General features: G+C 65.4%; 2 protein-coding genes across 3 annotated transcripts; both read left to right on the top strand.

Annotated features, from left to right (window-relative positions):
• Nucleotides 1-251: 251 nt before the first annotated feature.
• On the top strand, nucleotides 252-6005 carry MEN1 (menin 1). Of its 2 annotated transcripts, XM_082300443.1 has the most exons (10): nucleotides 252-275; nucleotides 1268-1717; nucleotides 1945-2153; nucleotides 2395-2523; nucleotides 2609-2649; nucleotides 2746-2833; nucleotides 2920-3056; nucleotides 3664-3778; nucleotides 4134-4298; nucleotides 4881-6005. In XM_082300443.1, the coding sequence occupies exons 2-10, from the start codon at nucleotides 1276-1278 to the stop codon at nucleotides 5325-5327; spliced, it is 1773 nt and encodes a 590-aa protein (XP_082156569.1). In that variant the 5' UTR covers nucleotides 252-275; nucleotides 1268-1275; the 3' UTR covers nucleotides 5328-6005. The 2 variants fall into 2 exon arrangements, with proteins under 2 accessions (XP_082156569.1, XP_082156570.1); XM_082300444.1 differs by lacking the exon at nucleotides 2395-2523.
• Nucleotides 6006-6946: 941 nt separating this feature from the next.
• Nucleotides 6947-16990, top strand: LOC309584398 (splicing factor 1-like). Its single transcript, XM_082300393.1, is given in 14 exon segments — nucleotides 6947-7455; nucleotides 8072-8197; nucleotides 9614-9689; nucleotides 11613-11765; nucleotides 11862-11951; nucleotides 12399-12582; nucleotides 12668-12783; nucleotides 12878-12985; nucleotides 13462-13636; nucleotides 14039-14282; nucleotides 14766-14825; nucleotides 15134-15283; nucleotides 15841-16067; nucleotides 16069-16990. Coding segments are annotated over 14 exon segments (2295 nt in total). The 5' UTR covers nucleotides 6947-6992; the 3' UTR covers nucleotides 16192-16990.
• Nucleotides 16991-17329: the final 339 nt, after the last annotated feature.

Raw genomic sequence — 17329 nt, 5'->3', positions numbered from 1 at the left:
GTGAAATCGGGAGGATTTGGGGGTGAAATCGGGGGCATTTGGGGGGATTTGGGGGTGAAACCGGGGGGATTTGGGGTGAAATTGGGGCGATTCTGGAGGAAGTCGAGGCCACGCCCACTCGCGCCCAGCCCACAAACCACGCCCACCCCGACACGCCCACTAAGACCACGCCCATCAAAGGCCACACCCTCGGCGCTCGTCCAATCGCGGGCGGCGGCGCGCGCAGGCCCCGCCCACTCCCGTCGTGCCCCGCGCTGCCCGCGCCGGCGGCCGCGGTGAGGGGCGGGGGGGGGCTCGGGGGTCCCGGAACCGGGAGGGCTTTGGAGGTGTCAGGACCCGGCTTGGGGAGGGTCTCAGCGGGTCCTGGGTGGGCACCGGGGCGGCGGGGCCTTGGGGGGAGGGTCTCGGGTGGTCCCCGAGCGTTTCCGCTGCTCTGGGGGTTGCGCGAAGGGGCGGGTCCGTCCGCGACGCTTCCCCCAGTCCCCCTCACAGCCCCCCAGGCCTGACCCCCTCTCTGCCCCTGTGAGCCCCCCGGCCCCACACACGCCCCTGCCCTTGTGCCCCCCTCAGTCCCTCCCACGGGCTCGGGCCCCGCCAGCCGCTGCTGTTTTCCCCCCCCCTTGCTTTGTCCCGGCTGTGGTGCCCTGGGACCCCCCCCGCAACCCCCCCCCCCCATTTTCCCCGGGACCCCCCACCCATTCCCCCACCATGGGGCTGAATCCCTGGCAGAAGGCGCTGCTCCTGCTCCCCTCTATGCCCTCCATTGAGCCCCCGAGTCCCCCCCAATAACTCCCCTCAAGCCCCCCCCATTTCCCCCCGACCCCTCTATTCCATCCCCCCGAATCCCCATTTCCCCCCCGACCCCTCTATTCCACCCCCCCCGAATCCCCATTTCCCCTCCTGACCCCTCTATTCCATCCCCCCGAATCCCCATTTCCCCCCCGACCCCTCTATTCCACACCCCGCCCCGAATCCCCATTTCCCCCCCGACCCCTCTATTCCATCCCCCCCGAATCCCCATATCCCCCTCTAACCCCTCTATTCCATCCCCCCGAATCCCCATTTCCCCCCCGACCCCTCTATTCCACACCCCGCCCCGAATCCCCATTTCCCCCCCGACCCCTCTATTCCATCCCCCCCGAATCCCCATATCCCCCTCTAACCCCTCTATTCCATCCCCCCCGAATCCCCATTTCCCCCTCTAACCCCTCTATTCCACACCCCCCCAAATCCCCATTTCCCCTCCTGACCCCTCGTTCCCCCCCAGGCCCCACCATGGGGCTGAAGCCCTGGCAGAAGGCGCTGTTCCCTCTCCGCTCCGTGGCCGCCGTGGTGCGGCTCTTCGAGGCCGAGCTGCGCCAGCCCGAGCCCGACCTGGTGCTGCTCTCGCTGGTCCTGGGCTTCGTGGAGCATTTCCTGGCCGTCAACCGCGTCCTCCCCACCAACGTTCCTGGGCTCACCTTCGAGTCTCGGCCCGGGCCGGACCCCCAGACCCGGCTGTACTTCCCGGTGGCCGAGCTGTCCATCGTGGCCGCGCTCTACGCCCGCTTCACGGCGCAGATCCGGGGGGCCGTGGACCTGTCCCTGTACCCCCGGCCCGACGGCTGCTCCTCCCGGGACCTCGTCCGGAAAGTGTCCGATGTCATCTGGAACAGCCTCAGCCGCTCCTACTTCAAGGACCGGGCTCACATCCAGTCCCTCTTCAGCTTCATCACGGGTGAGGAGGGGTCCTGGGGGGGGTCATGGGAGGGGGTTGGTTGGGCTGGGGTCCCACCTGGGGTCCCACCTGCTTCAAGGGCCGGGTGGACATTGTGTCCTTCTTCAGCTTTGTCACTGCTGGGGGTTCCCTCACGCCTGTGTCCCCTCCCTGAGGGACAGCTTGGGGGAGATGGGGGGGTTTGGAGGGGGATGTGTGTCCCCCTGAGCCCCGCCGTGTCCCCCCAGGTACGAAGCTGGACAGCTCGGGGGTGGCCTTCGCCGTGGTCGGGGCCTGCCAGGTGCTGGGGCTGCCGGACGTGCACCTGGCCCTGAGCGAGGACCACGCCTGGGTGGCTTTCGGGGCCGGGGGGTCCCAGACCGCTGAGGTCACCTGGCACGGGAAGGGCAACGAGGACAGGCGGGGACAGCCCGTGCAGGCCGGGGTGGCCGAGAGGGTACGGAGGGACACGGGGAGTGGGGGGGTTCGTGGGGATGGTGGGGAGATGGAGCGGGGCTGAGAGGATGGGGGGAATGGGGGCACAGGGGTACGAGGGCAGGGGGTCCCCATGGGGACAAGGATGGGAAGGGGGCCAGGGGGGTTCCAGGGGGAAGCCCTGGGACAGACAACATTGTCAGTGTGGGGATGGGGCACAGGTGGAGATGTCACCTGTGTCACCTGTCCCCCCCATCCCCCAGAGCTGGCTGTACCTGAAGGGGTCGTACCTGCGCTGCACGCGGCACATGGAGGTGGCGTTTATGGTGTGCGCCATCAACCCGTCCATCGACGGCCACACCGACAGCCTGGAGCTGCTGCAGCTGCAGCAGGTGTGGGGCAGGTGTGGGGCAGGGCTGGGGCAGGTGTGGGGCAGCTGAGGGGCACCCCCAAATCTCTCTCTCTTCTCCCCCGCAGCGCCTGCTGTGGCTGCTCTACGACATGGGGCACCTGGACAGGTGAGAGGGACTCCCAACCCGCCACGGGGCTGCCCCTCAAGCTGCCCTGGGGCCCCCCCCAACCCGCCGTGGGGCCGCCCCCCACCTGCCCCACAGGTACCCCATGGCGCTGGGGAACCTGGCTGACCTGGAGGAGCTGGAGCCCACCCCCGGCAGACCCGACCCCCTCACCCTGTACCACCAGGTGACCATGGCGGGGGGTGTTTTGGGGACTCCGAGGCGTGCCCAGGTGTGCCCAGGTGTGTCCTGAGCCCTCCCTGCCGCCCCCAGGGCATCCACTCGGCCCGCACCTACTACAACAACGAGCACATCTACCCCTACCTGTACCTGGCCGGCTTCCACTGCCGCAACAAGAACGTCAAGGAGGCCCTGGAGGCCTGGGCTGACACGGCCACCGTCATCCAGGAGTGAGTGGGGGGCTCTGGGGGGGCATTTGGGGGTCCTGGGGGGGGTCCTAGGAGGTACCTGTGGGGTCCCACTCCACCCCCTGCAGCTGGGCTGGGGGGAGTTCCCTCCCTCCTGTGGGGCTGCTGGGGGGTGCTCTGGATTTTGGGGGGCCCTTGGGGGGTCACCAGCCCCCACTTTGGGGGGGGTCCATGTCCCCCCTACGGCTGTGGGTGGCCTGGGCCGACCCAGAGTCGAGTTCTTGGGGTCCCCTCTCCTTTGTGGGAAGCGCCCTAAGTCCCGTGTGCCCCCCAAACCCATGGGGCAGCCCCCCAAGCCCTGCATGCCCCCCAAACCCATGGGGCAGCCCCCCAAGCCCTGCATGCCCCCCAAGCCCATGGGGCAGCCCCCCAAGCCCCGCGTGCCCCCCAAGCCCATGGGGCAGCCCCCCAAGCCCTGCATGCCCCCCAAACCCATGGGGCAGCCCCCCAAGCCCTGCATGCCCCCCAAGCCCATGGGGCAGCCCCCCAAGCCCCGCGTGCCCCCCAAACCCATGGGGCAGCCCCCCAAGCCCTGCATGCCCCCCAAGCCCATGGGGCAGCCCCCCAAGCCCCCCCTGCCCCCTCCCAGCTACAATTACTGCCGGGAGGACGAGGAGATCTACAAGGAGTTCTTTGACGTGGCCAACGATGTCATCCCCAACCTGCTCAAGGAGGCGGCGGCCGAGCCCCCCCCGGGGGCTGAGGTGGGGCCTGGACTTGGGGACCCCCAGATTTGGGGGGGTCGCTGGGTGGGGGAGGGGGTTCCTGCCCGGGATGGGTTTTCCTGCTGTGTTTGGAGGGAAGGGGATGTGTGGGGTGGGGGGGGATGTCCCCAGGACATACGGGGTGGGTCCTACCTGTGTGTAGGGGGGTATTTTGGGGTGCTAGAGGGGGAGTCCCACATCTGGAGGGGTTTGAATTTGGGGGTCCCCGCTGGCAGACACCCCCCAGCTCCCAGTGTGGCGGGCTGGTGGTGCCCCTGTCCCCCCCCTTGCCCCCATTTGTGGGGTTCCCCCCCACACCTTTGGGGGGTCCCTTTCTGACTCGGGGGGTCTGCAGGGGGCCCCCGGGGGTCTCCCAGCCCTGCAGGACCCCGAGTGCTTCGCTCACCTGCTGCGGTTCTACGACGGCATCTGCAGGTGGGAGGAGGGGAGCCCCACGCCCGTCCTGCACGTGGGCTGGGCCACCTTCCTCGTGCAGTCCCTCGGCCGCTTCGATGGCCAGGTGAGGCCTTTTGGGGGGTCCCCTGGGGGTTTGGGGGGGCCCTGGGGGCAGGGGTGCTCCCCCCACGTCCTGCATGGCAGCTGGGCCACCTTCCTCGTCCAGTTCCGTGGTCACTTTGACGTCCATGGGAGGGGTTTGAGGGGTCTTGAGTGGGTTCTGGAGTCCCCAGTGTCCACTTTGGGGCATCCCCCGGGGATTTGGGGGGTCCTGAGTGTGCTCTGGGGGGTCCCCAATGTCCTGCTTGGAGGGTCCTGAGTGGGCTCTGGGTTCCCCCATCTCATCTTTGGGGCATCCCTGGGGATTTGGGGGGTCCTGAGTGTGCTCTGGGGGGTCCCCAATGTCCTCCTTGGAGGGTCCTGAGTGGGCTGTGGGTTCCCCCATCTCATCTTTGGGGCATCCCTGGGGATCTAGAGGGTCCTGAGTGTGCTCTGGGGGCTCCCCCACATCCTCCTTGGGGTCCCTAAAAACCTCTGGGGGGGCTCCCAAGTTCCTCCCTGCCTCCTGTTGTGACCCTCCGAGCCCCTCTGTGTCCCCCCGACGTCCCCCCCGTGCGTTCCCAGGTGACCCCCCCGTCCCCCCCAGGTGCGCCAGCAGGTGACCCTGCTCTCAGAGGACCCTGCCCCCCCCGAGGCGGATTTGGGGGGCCCCGAGGACCCCCGTGACGGCCGCCGCCGCGGCCCCCGCCGCGAATCCAAACCCGAGGAGCCGCCCACCCCCAAAAAATCCGGGGAGCGCCGCCCCCCTCCCCGTGCCCCCCGCCCCGAGGAGACCCCGCCGCCCCCTCCCACGGCACCCCCGGCCCCGGGGACCCCCGGGCCGGCCCCGCCCGCGCCCCCCCCGGGGCCGGTGCTGCGGTTCCGCTCGCAGAAGATGCGGGGGATGAAGGAGCTGCTGCGGGCGGCCAAGGTCAACTCGAGCGCCATCAAACTGCAGCTCACGGCTCAGTCCCAGGTGCAGCCGCGCCGCCCCCGCGCCCCCCCCGGCGCCTACCCCCTGCCCTTCCTCAAGAGACCCCGCAAAGGTTCCTAGGGATCCCCCAAAAAGCCCAAAATCCCAGCCCAGACCTGCCCCGGCTGCAGCCACACCGTTGTCAACAGACCGCGGGAAGAGTCCTCTGGGGCTGCTCCAAAGCTTTTAGGGAGCCCAAAAATAGCTGGGAGACCCAGTGGCCCCCCCTGCCTTTCCTCAGGAGACCCCGAAAAGGGTCGTAGGGATCCCCAAAAACCCCAAAATCCCTCCCCAGACCCCAGCCCACCTGGGAGTGCTGGCGCACGTGCGGAGAACCCAAAAAGGGGTCGTAGGGAACCCCAAAATCTGCAGGTGTGGGGGGTCCTGAGTGTGCCCTGGAGTTTCCTGTGTCCTCTTTGGGGTCTCCAGGGTCCCCCTGTGCCAGCATCGAAGCCACCCCGCCAGTCTGCCCCCAACACCCCCCCCAGCATCACCCCCCGTCCTTCCTGGAGGGACCCCAAAAAGGACTGGGAACCCCCTGAAATGCCAGGGGGACACCCCCAAACCCATCTCCCGTCTTCTGCCCCTCCTCAAGAGCCCCCAAAATCTCTGAGAGGGGTCCAGAGCCCTGGAATTGGGACTGGGAGCCCCCCTTAGCGATTCTGGGGGCTCTTGGGGTGGAGGATTTGGGGTGTGGGGGGGGTGGGCAGCACAGCCCCTGTCCCTCCCGAGACCCCGAGTCCCCCCCAGAGGTTCTGAGCCCCCCAGAATGGGAGAGGAGAGATTTGGGGTGGAACAAGGTCGGGGGTACAATGGGCTGGGGATGGAAGATTTTGGGGGTGGCGGGAATTTTGGGGTGCAGGTGGCCTCAGGGGCTTTAGAGGGGGGTTTTGGGGAGAAGTGGGGGGGGGCTCGGGCAGAGGATTTTGGGGGGGCTCGGACGCAGCCTAGTGTTGGGGTGCCCACCACGAGGCCTTTGGGACCCCACACGCGGACTCTGGGGGGTCCCGGATTGTGGGGATCCGGGGAGGGGGGGTCCAAGACACCGGGTGAAGGGGAGGAGATTAAATAATTAATAATAAAGTGTCGCTGGTTTTACCGAGCGCCTCGTTTTGTTTGTGATTTGGGGGTGGGGGGGGAACGGACCCTGTGAGGGGGCGGCTCCCATGATCCTCCGCGCCGCGGGGGGGGGGGTGGGGAGCGTCCCGGCCGAATTCCCGCGATACTTCGCGAGAGGTTTTGGCGGGCCGCGCTGCCACCCGCCCTCCGCTCCCGCTTCCACCAATCAGCGCGCGTCGTCTCTGAGCGAAAGCTGAAGCAGCCAATCAGCTGCGCCCGGCCAAAGTCTAGTGCAGTCGTCACTCTCGCCCGGCACGGGGTCTCCCGCCATCCCTGTCCGGGGGCGCGGGGCGTGGCGTGGTGCAGCCAATGGCGGCGGAGCTCCCGCGGCGGGTCCCGCCCTCCGCCGCGCCACCCAATCGCCGCTCGCCGCTCGCGCCCCCCCTCCCCCGCGCTCTGCCTGAGCGACGCCCCCGCCGGCCAATCCCCGCCGCCAGCGCCTCAGCGACGGCCTCCGCCCCCACTCCGGCGCGCTGGCCAATCCCCGGGGCCGCCGAAAGGACGGGCAGCTCCTTCAGCCAATCGTAACGCCTACGACCGTTGAGCGACAGGCGGCGCGGCCAATCCGCGCGGCGCGCGCGGCGCGGCGGCGTGGAAGGTTCGCGAAGGCCGCGCGGGGGCCGTTCTATGGCGACCGGGGCGAGCGCGGCCCAGCCCGGCCCCGCTCCCGGCCCCGCCGCCCCCCGCGCCCCCATGGCCGCCGCCGCCTTCCCTTTCGCGGCGCTGCCGCCTCCGCCGCCTCCTCCGCCGCCGCCTCCGCCACCTCCGCAGCCGCAGCCACCGGCACAGCCGCCGCCGCCTCCACCTCCGCCTGCGCAGGCCCCGGGCGGCCCCGCGGCCCCGCAGCCCCCGGGCGGCCCCGCGGCCCCTCAGCCGCCGCCCGCCGCTCCCTACGGGCAGTTCCGCTTCCCGTCGCCGCCGCCCGGCCATGACCCGCCCGCGGCCCCCGCGGGGGCCCCGCCGGCCGCCCCCGCCGCCCCCCCCCAGCCCGCGGGGGCTCCGCAGCAGCCGCGGCCCGAGGAGGGCGCGGGCGCCGGGCCGGGAGATGCGGGGGGACGGGCGGGCGCCGCGCACAAGCCCCGGAGGGCAGGTACGGCCTGGGGCGGGGGGGGGGGGGGCTCGGGGGACGAGGATCGGGGGTTGGGGGCCTTTTCCGGGACCCCCGGCAAGAAGCGCAGCCCGGGGGAGTCGTGGAGAGGGCCTGGGGGGGCGTCCCGGGATTAGAACCCCCTCCCTCCGGCCATTTCCGCACTTGAGCCGCTCTAGTTTGGAGGGTCCCTGCGCTGTAAACCCCCGACTTGCAGGTGCCCGGGTTGTAACCCCCCGATTTGGGGGCTCCCTGGGCTCTGATCCCCCCGGCGCGGGGGGGTCCCGCCGTCTCCACACCCCCCCCCCCCCCCGCCGGCCGGGACACGTGTCAGGACACGCGAGGCCAAGATGGAGCCCGGGGAGGCGGGGGGAGCCCTTGGAACGGGACCCCCAAACCCTCCCCCGGAGAACGGAGCGTCCCCTCGGACACCCCCAAAACCTCGGACCCCCCCCCCCCCGATCCCCTGTCAGGGACAGTGACCCCCCCCTCCATATCCCCACTGTGGGGACGGGGCTTTCTTGGGACCTCCCGAACTCCCTCCCCATGTCCCCCCCCCCTCAGGAAGGGTCTGTGCTGCCAGGTTTGCCCAAATCCCGTGTTTTTTTCCCCCCCCCAGACTTCCCGCGGAAGCGGAAGCGCAGCCGCTGGAACCAGGACTCGCTGGAGCAGAAGACGGTGATCCCCGGGATGCCCACGGTGATCCCGCCCGGGCTGACGCGCGAGCAGGAGCGTGCCTACATCGGTAACGGTTTGGGGGGAAAAGCAGCGGGTTTGGGAGTCACCGGCCCCGGCGTTGGGGTCAGAACACGGGGTTTAGGGTCACATTTCCTCCCCCCCGGGGCTGAGGTGCCGAGTAGAGGAGCACGCCCGCATCGGTAACGGTATGGGAGGAAAACGGGATTTTGGGGTCAGAACCCCCTCAGGATTCTGGGGTTAAAGCTCCAGGATTTGGGGTTAGAACCCCCACACTCACATCAGTAACACCCCCAAATTTGGGACTAAATCTGGGGGGTTTGGGGTCAGAAACCCCCCCGGGTTTGGGATCAGAACCACTCCCCGCCAGGGTTTGGGGTCAGAATCCCACCAGGATTTGGGGTTAGAACCCCCCTGGGATTCAGGGTCAGAACCCCGCCAGGGACTTGGGGGAGTGGATTGAATCCAAAACTTGCAATTTTGGGCGATAATGTGCAGGTTTAGGTGAAAATGTATCATTTTAATGCAACAATCTCTTGGTTAACGTTCTGGTTTTTGGCAGTAATGTATTTTTAGGTGCTATTGTGTTGTTTTAAAGTAACAATGTGCTGATAACCTTTATTTTTGGTAATAATCAGGTGTTTTAGGTAATAATGACAGTGTTTAATTACGTCTCTTGTTCTAGGTAATAACAGTTGCTTTTTTTAGTAATAGTCATGTGTTTTGGGTAATAACGTGGTTATTTTAGGCAATGTCTATTTTTTTAGGAATAATGTCTCGTTTTAGGTAAAAGTGTGGTTCTTTTAGATAAAACTGTGGTTGTTTTAGGTAATAACTTTTACCTTTTGTAGTAATAATCTCGCATTTTAGGTGACAGTGTGGTATTTTAGGAAATAATGTCTTTTTTTGTGACTGATAATCTTCTGTTTTAGGTAATAATGTCTGGTTTTATGATAACGATCTCTAGTTTTTCCATAAGAATGCCAGGAGGTTTGGTAATAATGTGCTTTTTTTGGGTAATCCTGTGATTTTTTTGATAACAATGTGATTTTTTTTCTGTTGTGATAACCTGCTTTTTTTGGTAACAATGTGTTTTTTGGGGTAACAGTGTGTTTTTTTTGGGGTAATAACTTGCTGTCAATGCTAAGAAGGTGTATTTTTCTGCTAATAATGTCAATTTTAGGTAACAACACCTGGTTTCTCTCACCGTAACCATTTGGTTTTAGGGCAGTAATGCCTGTTTTTGGTGCCATGGAGCCGGTGTAGGTAGGAAAAAAAAAAGGAGTTTTAACCCGGCCAAGCCAGGCTGAGGCAGGAGGATTTTTGGGGGAGGAATGGTTTGTTTTTTTGTTTTTTGTTTTGTTTTTGTTTTTGTTTTTTTGGTTTTTTTCTTTGGTTTTGGGGCAAAATGTGGGTGTTTTGTAACTGTGTCTCTCTCACCTCTCCGGGACCGGGTTCCTTCCAGTGCAACTGCAGATCGAAGACCTGACCCGCAAACTGCGCACGGGAGACCTGGGCATCCCCCCTAACCCCGAGGACAGGTCGGGACCTCCCCCCCCTGCCCCCCCGGGCACCCCCCCGGGCCCCCCGAGACCTGGGCACCCCCCAGTGACCCCCCCCCGGGCCCCCCGTGAGCCGCAAGCAGCGCACGGGAGACCCCTGGGTGCGCCCCACCCCCCAGGACAGCTCGGGACCCCCATTTCCCCTCCCCAACTCGAGATTTGGGGGTGCTGCTCTGGACTGCCCCCCCCCCCCCCTTCCAAATAATGCAGGGCCCCCCCCGCTTTGAGGGTGCTGCTCTCTGCACCTCGCTGAGCCCGGCCTGGGCTTCGTTACCTGCGGATTAACGACCCATGGCGGCGGCTTAATGAGCTCTGGGGGCTTAACGAGGCCCCGGCCCCAAAGCGCCCCCTTTTTCCTCTCTTCCCTCCCCCCTTTCACCCCAATTTGGCTCTGGGGGGGGGGGCACAGCTGCCATTGCCCCTGCAAAGGGCCAAATTCCCCCTTCCCTCACTCCTCTCTTCACCTTTTCCACCTGTTTTAGCCCCATTTTTCTGTCGCAGGGCAAGACTGGGGTCCCTCCAACCCACGGGACCCTCACCCCTGGGGGACCCCTGCTCTCGGGGGGGGTCCCCAACCTTGGAGGGGTCCCCAGCTCTATGGGGGTCCCTCGCCTTCCAGGGGTCCCCAACCCCGGGGGGGTCCCTGTGTCCTCAGGGATCCCTCACCTCTCGGGGGTCCCTCACTTTGTGTGGGGGTCCCTCACCCCGTGGTGGCCGGGGGGGCCCTCCCGAGTCCCAGGACCGGGGCAGGGGGACAAAACCCCCCCCAAGGTTTTGGGGGTCACCCCACCCCCCCTCCCCAGCCCCAGGTTTTGGGGGTCTCCCAGGTTTGGGGGGGGCGCAGGCCCCCCGCGCTAACCCAGCCTTGCTCCTGCAGCGCCCCGGGCCGAGGCCGCTCCCCCGCTGCGGCGTCGTTAGCGCTGGTTGGGGGGGGAATTAATTAATGAATTAACGATTAATCACGAGCGGGGACAGTGACGTCGCAGTTCCACCGAGGACCCGGCTGCTGCCAACCCCGAAAAGTCGCTTTTTCCCCCCAAACCGGGGGCAGGTTCGACTGTCGCCCGCGCCGGCTGTTTTTGGAGGATCCGCCTTAATCTCTTCCCTTCTTGCAGCCGCTGCCAAAATTCGCTATTTTGGGGGGGGAGGGGAGCCAAGGGCCGATTTAACCAAACCCGAGCGATTCTGACTCTTTTTTTTTTTTTTTTTTTTTCCTTCCTCACTGATAATTCTGATTTTTAATCATAATCTGATTTTCTCACCCCGACACGGCTCAGCTCAAGCGACCTTGACTCTTCCCTCCGGGGCTGCCAAAGCCACGCGGCCCCCCCAGACAGGGACCTTTTCCTCCTAGAAACTGGGAAATTGGGCAAAACCGGGGGAGAACTGGGCACAAGCAGGGAGAAAAGGAGCAGGAACGGGGCAAAGCCAGGGAGAAACAACAAAACCAGGGACAAAGGGGCCAAACCCTGACCCAGCAAAGGCCAAACCGCAGAGAAATGGGCAAAGAGGGGCCGCTGGTTTGGGGAGGGGGAGGGCTGTGCTCTGCTGGCCTTAATTGGGCACTAATTAATGCTCCCCCCCCCCAATTATCCCCTCCTGGGGGTGGGTGGGGGGGCAGTGGCACAGGGTGGCGATGAGAGGAGGGTTGTGGTGGTTTGGGGAGGGGGTGTTTGGTGGGGGGGGGTGCAACCCTCCCCCCCAAGAGGGGTCCTGACCCCGGGTGACCCCTCCCCACCCCTCCACATCCCCCTTCCCATGGCCAACAGCGAGGGGAGGGAAGACCCCCCCACACCCGGGGGCTGGCAGGGTTGGGGAGGGAGTTCTGGGGGCACAGCCTCCCCCCCCCCCCCCCCGAGGGGTCTGGGGGCCTCCCAGTGACCCCCCCACCCCCCGGAGCAGGTCCCCCTCCCCGGAGCCCATCTACAACAGTGAGGGCAAGCGCCTGAACACGCGGGAGTTCCGCACGCGCAAGAAGCTGGAGGAGGAGAGGCACAACCTCATCACCGAGATGGTGGCCCTGAACCCCGACTTCAAGCCCCCAGCTGACTACAAGTGAGGAGGGACCGCGATTTGGGGCTGATTCAGCCCAGTTTGGGGCTCCCCTAAAGGTTTGACACACACCCTCCTCCCCTTTTTGTCGGTCCCCAGGCCACCAGCGACGCGGGTGAGCGACAAGGTGATGATCCCGCAGGATGAATACCCCGAGATCAACTTCGTGGGGCTCCTCATCGGGCCCAGGTGGGCACCCCAAAATCCTGGGGGGTGGGAGGGGGGGGAATCCCCTCAGCTTCAGCCCAGGAATGTGGGGAGTTCCTGAAAACGCTGAGGTGCTGCTGGGCCCTGGGGTGGGTGTCCCCTCCAATCCAGTGGGTGACCCCCTTCCCCCCCCACTGCCTGGGTTGTCCCCAGCCCCCCCTAATTAACACAGGGCTGTTTAATGTCACTCCTGACGAGCCAGGTCCCCACTCCCCCCAGTGTGGTCGCCCTGATGGACCTGTGGGATCCATCCCCCTCAATTCGGGTGTGGGACCCCCCAACATTCCCAAGCAGAGCACAGACTGGGGACACAGCACCAGAATCAGGACCCAGGGCAAGGCTTGGGTGAAGGGGGACAAGTGAGGGGGGGCTCTGAGTGTCCCCCAACAATCCCTGTGTGACCTCCCCCTTGCGGTGCCCCATTCCCAGGGGGAACACGCTGAAGAACATCGAGAAGGAGTGCAATGCCAAGATCATGATCAGGGGCAAGGGCTCGGTGAAGGAGGGCAAGGTGGGCCGCAAGGACGGGCAGATGCTGCCAGGCGAGGACGAACCCCTGCACGCCCTCGTCACCGCCAACACCATGGAGAACGTCAAGAAAGCCGTGGAGCAGGTTCGGGGGTGTCCCCAGGGAGCTCAGGGAGGGGGCCCTGGAGGTGCAGCCCCCCCTGTCTCACACCCTATGTGCCCCCCACCAGATCAGGAACATCCTGAAGCAGGGCATCGAGACCCCCGAGGACCAGAACGACCTGCGCAAGATGCAGCTGCGGGAGCTGGCGCGGCTCAACGGGACCCTGCGGGAGGATGACAACCGGTCAGAGGGGTCCCACTTCTGTGATTCATTTCAAAATAACTCCCCCCCCCCCCCCCCCCAAACCCCTAAATAACCGCCCCCATCCCCTCTGCAGGATCCTGAGGCCGTGGCAGAGCACCGAGACCCGCAGCATCACCAACACCACGGTGTGCACCAAGTGCGGTGGGGCCGGGCACATCGCCTCCGACTGCAAGTTTGCCAGGTGATGCCCAAAATACACCCTCAGCTCCTCAGGGGATTCTTCAGGATTCACCCCAAAAAGCCACCAGATCCTCCTGAGATCCTCCCAGAGCCTCTCAAGATTCTCTGCCTGAGATCCCCTCCTGGCTTCCCTCCGAATGCTCCTTAAGTCCCTGAGACCTTCTCAACTCTTCCCAAACCTCAAGATTGCCTAAATCAGCCCTGAGATCTCTCCAAACCCTTCCTAGACCCCCCCCCAAATCCTCCCCAAACTTCCCTGGGATTCCATCAAACCCTCAAAACACCCCTGGGATCCAGCCTCCCTGAGATTTCCCCAAAACCCCACCAAACACCCTCAAACCCCGCGAAGCCCCTCTAAAATCCCCCGCAGCTCTGCCTGGGGATGCACAGGGATCCCCAAAACGAGGGGGGGGGGGGGAATTTGGGGGTGCAGCCCCCTCCCTTCCCCAGGCCTCACCACCACCCCCCTGTTGCCAGGCCCGGGGACCCTCAGTCGGCGCAGGACAAGGCGCGGATGGACAAGGAGTACCTGTCCCTCATGGCCGAGCTGGGCGAGGCCCCGGTGTCCGTGAGCTCCAACGCCGCCCACAACAACAGCCCCTTGTCCAGCAGCCACCGCGCCGCCAGCCAGGCAGGGGGACAGCCCCCCCCGGTGAGTGACCCCCTCCCCACCATGGAACACCTCAGGGAACCCCCAGAATCCACACATCTACCCCTGAACCCCCCCCACCCCCGGAGCTGCCTGACCCCACAAACCCACCCACCCCAAAACCAGCCCCTTTGTCCAGCTGCCTGTCAGATGGGGGGAGCAGTGACCCCCCCCAAAACCCTCTGTGACCTCCCCAACCTCCTCTCCCTGCAGATTGGCATCCCCCAAAATGACCTTCAACCCCCCCTGAACCCCCAGAGCCCCCTGACCCCCCCTTTTTCCTACAGCGCTTCTCCCCCTGGGTGAGCTCCATCCCCTCAGAACCTCACAAAGACTCTGAACTCTGTGACCCCCCCCCCCCAAACCCCCACTAACCCCCTTTTTGCCCCCTCCTCCTCCCCCCAGAGCCGCCCCCCCTGGATGAGCTCGGCGCCCTCGGAGAACCGCCCCTACCACGGGCTGCACGGGGGGCCGGGGGGGCCAGGGGGACCCCACAGCTTCCCCCACCCCATGGCTGGCATGGGGGGGGGGCACGGGGGACACCCCCTGCAGCACACCCCCAACGGGCCCCCCCCATGGATGCAGCCCCATCACCCCCCCATGGGGGGGGGGCCGCACCCCCCGGGGCACCCCGGCCCCCACCACATGGGTACGGACGATCCTGGCTGGGGAGGGGGATTTGGGGGGTGGGGGGAGGGTGGTTTGGGGTTAAAAAAGGGGGAGAAAAGGGGTTTTTTTTGGGGTGGGAAGGGGGAGGGGGTTGACACTCCCAGTGTCCCCCTCCCACCCCAGGGCTGGGAAGGTTTGGTGGGAAATTTGGGGAGGTTTTAGGGGGTGGAAAAGGGGAGGTTTGGCTGCTTTTGTTCATCTTTAACATCAACCTGGAAAGGTTTTGGGGTGGTGGTGGGAGGGGGCTGTGGATTTGTGGGGGCAGGGTTTGGGGGTGGTGAGGATTTTGGGGCTAAAAGAGGGAGTTTAACAGCATTTTCGCAGGATGCGAACCTGGGGAGATTTTTTTGGGGAGGGAAGAGGATTTTTTGAGGCTGTGTTTTTGGGGGTGGGGGCTGTGTTTTTGGGGGGGTGGGAAGGGGTCCCCCCCATCCCTAAGGCCACGGTCTCTCATTCCCTCAAGATCAGTACCTGGGAAATGCGCCGGTGGGCTCTGGGGTCTATCGCCTGCACCAGGGAAAAGGTGAGACCCCCCCCCCCCCATCAAGAAAAACTCCTAAACCCCCTCCCCACACCTCCCTGACCCCCCCAATTCCCCCCTCCCCAATATAATACCTCTATTTCTGGGTGTCCTGACACCCCCAGACCCCCCTAAACCCCCCCAATCTCCCCCTCCCCAATACCACACCCCTATCACTGGCTGTCCTGACACCCCCAGACCCCCCTAAACCCCCCCAATCTCCCCCTCCCCAATACCACACCCCTATCACTGGCTGTCCTGGCACCCTCAAACCACCCTGACCCCCCCAAATTTTTGCCTCCCCACCCCAGGTATGATGCCGCCGCCGCTGGGTATGCTGCCCCCGCCACCCCCCCCGCCCGGTGGGCAGCCGCCCCCCCCCTCCGGCCCCCTCCCTCCCTGGCAGCAGCAGCCGCCGCCGCCCCCCAGCAGCAGCAGCACCCCCTTGCCCTGGCAGCAAAGTGAGTCTGGGGGGGCCTCCCAGGGGATTTTTTGGGGTGGGGGTGGTAAAAAGGGATTTTGGGTTGTTTTTGTTTTTGGTTTTGTTTTTTTCCCCCTGGGGTTGGGTCATTTCCCATAAACTCGGCGGGGCGATTTGTGCATTCCTTGTGATGCCTGGGAAAGGGCGGGGTGTTCACTCCTCCCCCAAAGGAGAATTTCTCCTCTAATTAACACCCCACTAATTAAGCCAAACCCCAAATGAACCCACTCCTGCAGGGGCTGGGCCATGGGGAGGGGGTGGGGGGCATCTTGTTCCTTTTGGGGATTCCTTGCATGGTGGGGGGTGGGAGGGGTCTATGTCCCCCTTTACTGCCCCCTCCCCAATTAACCCACCCCCCTCCATATTAACCCTCTACCCTTAATTAACCCCCACCTTTAATTACCCCGTGCTCCAACTGGGCTGGGCCGATCTCTTTCCTCCTTGGGGATCTTTTAAGATGTGTTGCCCCCCTTGCTCTAATTAACCCCAGTGCTAATTAACCCTTTGTTTTTTCCCTCTTCCCCCCCCCCCTCACAGATACGACGACCACCACGAGCGCTGGCAGCGCCTCCCTCCCGCCCTGGCAGCAGCAGGCGGGGGGGGGTGCGGCGGGGGGGGGGGCGGCTTCTTCGGGGGCCCCCCCGCTCCCCGGCAGCCCCTCCATGGTGCCTTTGCCCCCCGGGGTACAGCCCCCGCTGCCCCCCGGGGCCCCCCCGCCCCCCCCGCCGCCGCCTGGCTCCGGGGGCCTGATGTACGCGCCCCCCCCCCCCCCCGCCGCCCCCCCCCATGGACCCTTCTAATTTCGTCACCATGATGGGCATGGGGGTGCCCGCCCTGCCCCCCTTCGGCATGCCCCCCGCGCCCCCCCCGCCGCCCCCCCAGAACTGAGCCTCGGACACTGCCGTTGTGGGGACCCCCCCCCCCCCCTCCAAAAGAAACAATCCATCAGGGGTTCCCCCCCCCCGTCCCTGTCAAGGACTGATTCATTGTGGGGACCCCCCCCCCCTCAAAAACACCATGGGGTTCCCCCCCCCCCCTCCCGTCAAGGACTGATCCATCGTGGGGAGACCCCCTCCCCAAAACACAGCGGGGAGCCCCCCCTCAAGGACTGATGGATTGTGGGGGAACCCCCCTCCCCAAAAATACCATAGGGAGCCCCCCCCCTCCCAGACTGATCCATTGTGGGGAGCCCCCCCTGCCCCACCTGGGCTGTTCCATCGTAGGGAGCCCCCTCCCCCCACCATCCGCCATGGGCTGTTCCATGATGGGGTGCTCCTCCCTCCATGAACTGATTGATTTTGGGGTGCCCCCCTTGCCCATGGGACCCCCCCCCCAAACCCCCCGGGACCACCTCGTGAACTGGTTTACCCCTCCCCTTCCCCCAAAATCCCCAAATCGGGGGCGGCCCTGAATTGAGGGGGGGGGGCCGCAGGGGGCAGTGAGGGGGGGGGAATGCTCAGTTAATGGGGGGGGGTCTGCAAGGGGTGGGGTTGCAGCGACACAAAAACCTGAGCCCCCCCCCTCAATCTCGGGGTCCCCTCTCCTGCGTTACCCCCTCTTCGTTCTGGGCCCCCCCCCCCCCCAAAAAATCGCCCCCTTGTAGAGCCCCCCCCCCCCGACCCCTCCTCCCCCGCGCTTTTTTTGTGTATGAATAAAGGAGCGGGACCCCCGTTGGGCCCCCCCCTCATTTCGTGTCTCGCGTCCCCCCCTGTCCCCCCCGCCTCACCGGGGTCGGGTTTCTCCGTGTCCATCCGTCCGTTCCTCCCCCCCCCGCCATGAAACCGGAGCCGGTGGCGCGGGGGTCGCGGCCCCCCCACCCCCTGCGGCCGTCACTCACCCGTGAGGTCGCCGCGAATGTCGCCGCGAATGTCGCGACCTTCAGGGGCGATCCGGTTACCGCGGGGGGGGGGAGGGGAGCGACACAACAGCCACGGACCCCCCCCCCGCGCCCCCCGCCCTTCCCGGGAGAGCCCCCTCCCCCAGGAGCCCCCCCCACACCGGGGACCCTGCGGACACGCGGGATGCC

The sequence above is a fragment of the Coloeus monedula genome (genome assembly GCF_965178545.1).
Source record: "Coloeus monedula genome assembly, chromosome: 39".
Taxonomy (NCBI): domain Eukaryota; kingdom Metazoa; phylum Chordata; class Aves; order Passeriformes; family Corvidae; genus Coloeus; species Coloeus monedula.
Note: the sequence above shows the minus strand (reverse complement) of the source record. Positions and strands in the feature narration are given on the sequence as shown.